The 8,484-nt window shown below is 39.3% G+C and overlaps 1 protein-coding gene across 1 annotated transcript in view; it reads right to left on the reverse strand.

Moving 5' to 3' along the window:
• The window catches only part of LOC103923939 (serine protease inhibitor 2.1-like), a 3,614-nt gene extending 897 nt beyond the window's left edge, over positions 1-2,717 (reverse strand). Inside the window, exons 1-3 of the mRNA XM_009332378.1 lie at positions 2,072-2,717; positions 905-1,175; positions 112-259 (exon numbers count right to left, since the gene is read on the reverse strand). Coding sequence (XP_009330653.1) covers positions 112-259; positions 905-1,175; positions 2,072-2,717 — 1,065 coding nt within the window. The remainder of the gene's footprint in view (positions 1-111; positions 260-904; positions 1,176-2,071) is intronic.
• Positions 2,718-8,484: the final 5,767 nt, after the last annotated feature.

Genomic DNA, 8,484 nt, shown 5'->3' on the forward strand with positions numbered 1-8,484 from the left:
ACTTATAACTTCAGTAGGACAAGGAGGGAAAGCAAGTCTCTAAAAACCCCAGATATAATTGATCAGAGCAACCAACCACCGCCCCATCACCAGCTCTGTCTGTTCTCTTACTTGTGAAACCTGTAGGTTGTGGCTGCCACTAATTCCAGACAGATCAGCATTACTAGAGAATACTTCAGTCATGCCCATTTCCATGAACAGTTTTTTAAGATCGTAAGACCCACTAATAGAAATCTTTGGTAACTGCAGATCTAATCTCCTGTTGAACAAAGAAAACAAAACAGCAGTGAAGCATTGCAGCATTGTTTCAGCCAGCAGGCTGGATAGTATGCAATTCAGTGACACTTGAAAGCATTCTTTTGATTGCTAATTTGTTTGATGGTAACATTTGTATTCCCTGAGCAATTTTGGCATCCAGAGAGATGTGTCATCTGTTTGTACTTACACTGTCTCTTTGTTTTTGGAAAAAGAAACTAATTTCTTCATTGCCGCTGCTTCATCCCAGTGCCACATACACAGCTAGCAAGAGTTTTGTGGCTAGAGAGCTACAGAGAGTAAGCAGACCAACTGTAGAAAGGCTAAAAGAAGGGAAAAGGAAGATAAAATCTAAGACACAGTGAAGCAAATGAATTATGTTAGCACCATGAAAGAAGAGGTATGGTGGCCAAAAGGTAGCCAAGCAAGTCTTGAGGCAGTCGTTGCAATGATGTGTCCCCTTGTCAGGTCAGAGAGCCTGCAGTTGCTTATAGATCATGCTCTGCTCTGACTTGTCTTGGGAATCGCTTAAAACCCCACTTTATGAAATCAGGACATTATATCCAGGAGAAGGCGATCTGAAATTAATGCTTTCTCTTAAAAATAATGATGTATCCTCAAATATACTATTCCATCTACTGAGAGTTACCTGGTCTCAAGTTTGTTATCCCATTTACAAACAGTTTCCTTGGAGAGAGCATCTTCCACTTGCTTCATCTTCCCATCATCAGGCAGAATGAGCAATGCTCGTGCAGTGCCCTGGTAAGGCAGCTCTACCACCTCGCAAGAGAGATCCTGGTCATAGTAACTGTCATAGTTACTGTCACGCTGCATCATGTTGACTCTAACAGGTGCATTTTTGTTCACAAAAAAATCATCCTCATATGTACGCAAAGGATCAAAAGACTTTGCCCAGGCAGCTAATGGGGGAAAAGAGATGTTGCTCTCAAACATGTGAAGATCATAAAAAATGGCTGATATAAATCAGACCAACTTAAATGTTAGGACGCTGGAGGTCTGCTTATGGGAAAAGAGGATCACTAAATCACTTCAACCTCCTGCATAACACACAATACAGCATTTTAGCTGTGCAGTAAGTTCAGCACAGTTACTGTGAGTAAGTTCTGTCTTGCTGAAAAACAACCAAAGGTTGATGAGGACCAATTGAGAAAGTCCTGCTTCTATTGTAGCCATATGTTCCCACAACTTGTGCCTTTTATGTCATTTAAATTCAACCACTTAAACATTCAGCCACAGGACCTTGTTATGCCTTTCCTGTTTGGCTGTACCCGATGCAAACTGACTGCACTCAGCCTGGTGACGAATTCATCAACAGAATAAAGGATCCTAACACTCAAGCAGGGCTCCAGAAGCACAGGCCCTCAAAATGCTATGTCTCAAGTCTTCATGCAGCATACCTAGTAGTTCTACCATAATACTGGGGACCCTGGAAGTGCAAAGATGTCAGTCCACTAAGTTTGACTGGCACATACAGTCAGCATAGACATCTTGGAAACATCTTTAGTCATTATGCCCTCAGACTGGCGAGACTGCGTGCAGTAAGTCCCTGTCTATGAGGCAGTCCACTAGAGTGGGACTTCTCTGTCTGCAGCTTTCAGGCAAACTGAATCAAACAATCAATATTTCTCAACAGTCCGGTACCCTGCTTTTGGCCAGATCTAATCTTTACTTTGAAGGTCCTGCACAGTTAAGCTCTGTCCTAAATAGTCACTCTGCTAATAAATCATTAAGAGCTCCCTACAATTTTTGTTTTGCATCAAAATCATCTATAGGAATATTATGTTAAATATCTTACCTTTAAAATAAATGTAGTTAACAAGAACCAATACAGTACTTGGATCAAGATGACCAATTAATTCAGGAATTTTCCCCTTGGTTTTCTCCTCTACATATTTATTTATTTGCTTCTTAGCTTCTTCTGATTTATGGAAATTGCTAGAAAAAAATTCTGCATCATAAAATTGTTTGGTACTTTGTAAAAATGTCTCCTGTGGTTCATACCCAATAGCTGTAAAAAGGGCATTCCCTATATTTAATGTGATGTTAACATCAGTACAGTTCAGTACTGCTAAAACTTTATGAAAACTTTCATGTATATCATGTATGCGAGTCTCAGTGAGACCGTCAAAGCCCAGTCTTTCAAAAATCTGAGACAGGGTGGTTGACTTAGCACCAACAGCCAGCATGGCAAAGGCAGTGGAGATGCTCATGGGAGAAAAGAAAACATTTTTATCAGCTATTTTTGATATAGCCTGCTTGTAAAATCTAAATACAAAATCTGCATAGTTAGAGCCTTGCTTGTCACAGTTATGTCTTAATAAATTTTCTGTTCCATCATGCAGATTAGTATTATTGACTTCATGGCAAATGTCTTCTTGGTGGTAATGGGTTACAGCACAAAGGACAGCAAGGAGTAAACACAGGCACAAGAGATACTTCATCTTCTTTTTGAATTATTCTGTCACAAAATAAACGGTCATTAGATGAGCAGATGGTAACGATGAGCTTGGTAGTAAGAAATAATGAATAGTTTTCTAGCATAAATATTATATAGTGCAACAGTAAAGATCTAATGTACATAGGATATTTAAAGTGCCCATGGACACAATGTCAAATGTCATTAATAAATTCAACAAAATTATAAATTAAAATGTCAGGCATAATAAAACCATAATATTCCATTGTAACTGCCCTGAAAAGGCAATTCTCTTCTTCGTTGGCAATAAAAGTATAGAGCCAAAGTCCATAATAATCTCTATTAACAATCACATTATCTTCCCTGGATCATTGTCTCCAATAGGGTACATCTAAACAAACAAGTTACCATGGGGTAAGACGGGGCGTGCATTTCAAAGACATCAGGTACTCCACAGTATCTGCCCAAATGCAGTTCGGTAAATGGAGGAAATGTGAGGCAGCTCACTTCTCACTGGAAATGGGATAAATTCCATCACTTTTATCAGGGCAGCAGCACATGGACAGATGGCTGTTATCTAGTGCTTGTTAAATTCACACACCTGTTTACTTCATGGTTACTTACTCACATGGCCAGTCATTGGCCACAGCTGATAAGTGATGGATGAAAGTCATCTACATAAACTTCAAGGCAAAATTCAAGGCAAAACCCTGGAGCACCCTGTGCCGTGGCAGTAGGGCACTCAGAAGTGGGCATAAAGACATGTAGGAAGCAGCAGATAATGAGGTGCATGTTTGGAATGAAGGGACCCTCCTTTCAGGGGGTTGCAACAAGTGTTTGTAACTTCTTAAATGGTGGTTTGCCCCTCACCGTGGGTTAACCTGCCTGGGACATGTGGCTCCCTCTAGAGACACAGGAAGCACCTGGGTCCAAGAGGAAAAGAGGAGTACAGATCCCATGTGGAAATCAAAGGACACTCAGATTAATCCCCTTGGAGATGACAAGTTTCTTCATTATGCTTGTTCTCCTAAAGCTGATATGATATGTTTCACATGAGCCTCCTGCCCTCCATAGGAGCTGGAACAAGTCTCTACCGAATTCAGTTCCCTGCTATTCTGGGGAGGCATCTCATATAAACCCTCTTCAGAAATGTAACAAGCTGTCTATGAAAATAAGCTTTATGCCCTTGCAGCTGCTACATGAAAACATTTCTAGAACTTTACTACTGTTATGGCTCTTCTTCTGGTTTCCAGCCAATACAGCCTGTTTGTATCCTTCTCTTCCAGGAATGCATTTTCCCATGTCCTGCCAAGGTGAAGTTCTCTTGGTCCCGTATTCATTCCCAGATGTGAAAGATGACTGTATCTACTATCTAAACAAGATTTAGATAGAGTTTCTGAGGGCAGCCCAAGTTCCAGGATTCTTGGTGATTAACCAGTTGCTTTATTTTTTTATTGGTATGGTGGGTTTTTTTGTTTTTTATAACAAACGTATACACTAGCTGTGTGTTCTCATATTTGCTAGGTTCTGAGTATGCAGAGTATGTCTGAGAGCAGATGGCGACCACTGCAGTGACCTGCAGTAAGAAGTGATAACGCAAAATTTTGATTTCCTTAAACCAAAAGATGCAGTATGGCCCTAGGTGGGAATACGATTCAACTATTTGCATCTCTTTTAAGCAGAACTCTCCCTCTTCCTCCTACCCAAAAAAACCCCTTATGTACTGCAGACAAATGAACCAATCATGTAGTACAGAGGGTGTTTCAAAAGTACTTGCTGTTTAACATTTCATAGACCGTTTTTCTCTAGTTATTTGAGGTATTACACACTTAAGTGAAAAAGATGATAATTTTTGTCTGTCCATGACCACTTCCTGTGTACAATCAGAGCTTAGCCTAAATTTCAAAGAATTTCTGAAGCAGAGTATGGTTTTTCTGCAGCAAGCTTATATTAGGCATGGCTCTTTTCAACTTCTACTATAACAGAACAGTTAAAAAAAATCTCTTAGTATCACAGCTCTCTACAGAAATATTAAAGAACTGCTTCTACCAGAAGCTGGAAAACACTCAATATTGTCATCAAGTTTTCCCCACATACTTTTCTTTTTAAAAATATTAATCACATTAATTTCAACATTTTGAAATCAGAAAATTTCAGCCACAAATATTTTTTGTACCATTTAAAAGCTGAAGAAACTGGAAAGACTTTATTAAATCTGGGCTGTATTTTTTATATGCAAATTGGAAAATCAGAAAATAATTCTCTGCCAAACCACAGATTAGTTTGTCTATGGGAATGAAAGGGGTAATTAAGTTTAAATTGTGGCCTTCCTCCCACCCCCTACACTCACCCCAGTCCTAATTAGAGATCCTGGCCTTAGCAATTCAATGGTTGTTTTATACATTAAGTCACCGGAAGAGCTTATAAATTGGACCTGGTTGTTCAGTCACTAGTGGGATTATGCTAATTTTGAGTCACTGTGAAGGCTGTTTCCAACCTAAAAGGTGATTTCATCAATATTCTGCTTTAACAACTACTTAATAAGTCCCCATGACTTCAAAGGTTATTTTATTCTAATTTCAGGCTAAGCATACTCCCCCAGAACAACAGGTCCCACTGGTCCCTTGCATGTTTGCTTGATTAATATTTCATGGCAACATCTGCACACAACCAAGTCACAAGCAGACAAATGAAATTAACCTGACATGAAAATTCCACCAAGCGCAGAAAGCATCGTTTCCAAGTGTCTAAGAAAAACACACATGTAGTACTTACAAAATCAGAAGCCCTGCTGCATTCGGCTGACCATGCTGTTCTCCACACTGTTACTTATACTGCTACATCATCTTCTGCTTAATTTCCACTGTTAAATTTTAAACAGACCTGATAAAAATTAAAGCCAACCAAAAAAAAGGAGGAAACAGAGCAAATATTGATGAAATAGGGTTTCCAAGGATCGTGTCCACAATTCAGCCAATGGAGCTGACAATCAAAGCTACATTTGAATAGTAGCTGTGACTTTCTGTCTGTTGCCTCTGACCACGTGGAGGAGCTTAGCGCAAACATTGTGTAATTAGGACCCTACTGGAAACCAGGAGGTTGTGCCTGGAACCACTGGAAAGAGATGCTAACTCTTGGTGCCAGAAGTCAGACTTTCTGTGCTGTGCTGAAGCACACATGGAGCCGACAGCCACACGTCACAGCAGCTCAGCACTGTTCCAAAGTCTGACCAGAGCCAAATCTTCCTCCTGATCATCAGCCTGAATATGGACTCTGAACTAATTGCCTTTACCTTCTCAATCTGACTGTAATTGCATGCCATTGAAAGAATATGTGATAGACAGGTTTCCCTGATGGGTTTCCTACTCTGGCAGATGTGGTCCCTTCATATATCTCAGTTCTGTGTGCATCTGAGTTACTGCCTCGGGCAGGTGGTGGGAATACAAGTAGCAAGCTGTCTTCTCTACTCCCACACATGCACATACTGCATATGCGCACCCACTTCTCCTTCTCCTTGTCCCTCCTGCACAAATTTAAATTGTTGGAATGAAAAAAAGTACTGCTTGTTTCTATTAACTTTTTCCAATAGGAATAAAATGCTAGTGGACCAAGCTGACTGAATTTTTCCAGTTAACAAGGACCATGATTGAGCAGTGACATGAAATACGTTTCCCCAGTTGTGATGACTCTTTTTCCTTTGTACTTGTTTACTCACGTGTGTAATTTTTTCATTACAAACATAGATAAACATGGAGACAGAACATAGATAAACCTTGTCTTGACACTCTCCTCCTTTGTTTTCCTCTATGTTTCTTTTTCCCCTTTCCTTTTTACTTGTTCCTTCTAATTCTGGCTGTAAAAGGTCACAAACAGATTATTTTACTCATCAAAGCCTAGGTGAATGACAGGTCGTGGTGGTGAAGGACGAACTATGTTACAAAATGGTTATAAGCCTCTTGTTTTCTTTTTCATTTGTGAGGCCTTCTAATTACTGTTTTGTTTTTAATAATGTTAAACTACACTTTAACAAGGCATTTCCCTAGCATTTCATTATAGCAGCAGCAATAAGGTGCTTCATCAGCTTTAAACTAAAACGATGAACAGATGCACGCGTGCCAGGTGTACCACGCACTGCCACGAGCCATTTACAGTCCCACCTCTCCACTGACCACAATTTCAACTCTAAAACTATGTCATGAAACCACGTTAACCAGATTCATACTGATCATTCATCTACTGAATTAGATCTTGCTTCTCTGCTACTTATTTTTAATAGGAATAAAAGTCCAGAATACTGAAATAACCAAACAGATGTAGTTTATTCCTTCTGATAATTAAAACCACAACAAAGTCTATGTTACCCAAGTCTATGTTACTGCTGCATACTTCATGCAGGTCAGTATCTATACCACACCCCAACTCATATTTTTACTCCTTTAGAAGAAATAGACCAATACAATATTTCATGCATTTGCGAACATCTTGCACACAGCTTCCTGCCAGTTTGTTTTGTTTTGAAGAAATCATTCTGAAGCAGGTTTAAAGAGATCTTAATTAACCAATGGCTGGTATATTCGATGACAACAGAATCATTCAACTCATCCAGTGTTTTTATTATGCTTCTACACTTTAGGTCAGGAAATTATAGTTTCCATGTCAATTTAGCAACAATAATAGCTGTTCTGGGATTACAGCTCACAGACACACAAGTTACTTCAAATATAAAAAGATCTTTATCCCTATAGATCTATTATATCATAAGTAACACAAAGATTTGTAGGTGTAAAGTACATAGACCACAAGTATATTGACATAGCAGCAACATGAAGGAAACGGAGTGTGGAATTAGGAAGGAAATGGACATTGCCTTCCTCTCCCTTCCCCCCTGAAGAAACTATCAATTTATTTAAGTTTCAAGTTATTTAATAGTCTCTGGGAAGGATCAGGCAGTCAGAATGCAGGGAAAATTGTTAAGACTGAAGATGTATGCATGTCTGATGAACTATGGTTCTTCTAGTCTGGATGAGGTATATAATGAAGAAAAAAGGCCCAATCTGCACACAGTGGTCATGCCATGCTTTCAATACTTCTTGGAGAATCTCCTCCACTGTCCTGCCAGGAAGGCAAAATTCATTAGTTTAGAAAGGGAATGTGAAATGGGGATGAAATACTATCTGCATATAGTGACGAGAACATTCACAAGGAGGGGGAAGTTCTGCTCACAGAACTGTTTTTCATTTGAATTAGCATCACTAATAATATGTATGAACTAAGTAGAGAGCGGGGACTAGAATTTAAAAAACAATATACTACACCAATGGCAATGACGGGTAGTTAACACTCATCACTATTTTTCAGTTGGAAAACCAGTGCCAGTTACAAATTACCTACTAAAATGTAGCAGGTGTGTTACATGTATGGTGCACCAGTAACAACTAAACCTCCTACTGCTGCTTCAGAAGTGTGCAGGTTGGCAGATACGACACAGGACCTATAGCAGACTTGAGCCCTCCTGAAAAAGGGGCAGGAGAGTAGGCTCTAACATTAGAAACCTTTATTTAGAGCCCAGAATCTTTCAAAAGAAGGCCTGTTTTTCATTATTTCTGCATGTAACAGCTTCACCATGGAGTTTCTTTTCAGACTTGAGTGTTTCTGTAATACTAATATTAGTAACAAAATAGCTTTCTGAGATTTTAATATCTGAATGATTTCCAACAGGGGTCTTGTGAAAGAATAGTATGCATTCTGTTTCCTTTTCCTTCTAATCCTCAAAATAGTTGACAAACTAACCA

This window comes from Pygoscelis adeliae, unplaced genomic scaffold (assembly GCF_000699105.1).
Source record: "Pygoscelis adeliae isolate BGI_AS28 unplaced genomic scaffold, ASM69910v1 Scaffold429, whole genome shotgun sequence".
Taxonomy (NCBI): domain Eukaryota; kingdom Metazoa; phylum Chordata; class Aves; order Sphenisciformes; family Spheniscidae; genus Pygoscelis; species Pygoscelis adeliae.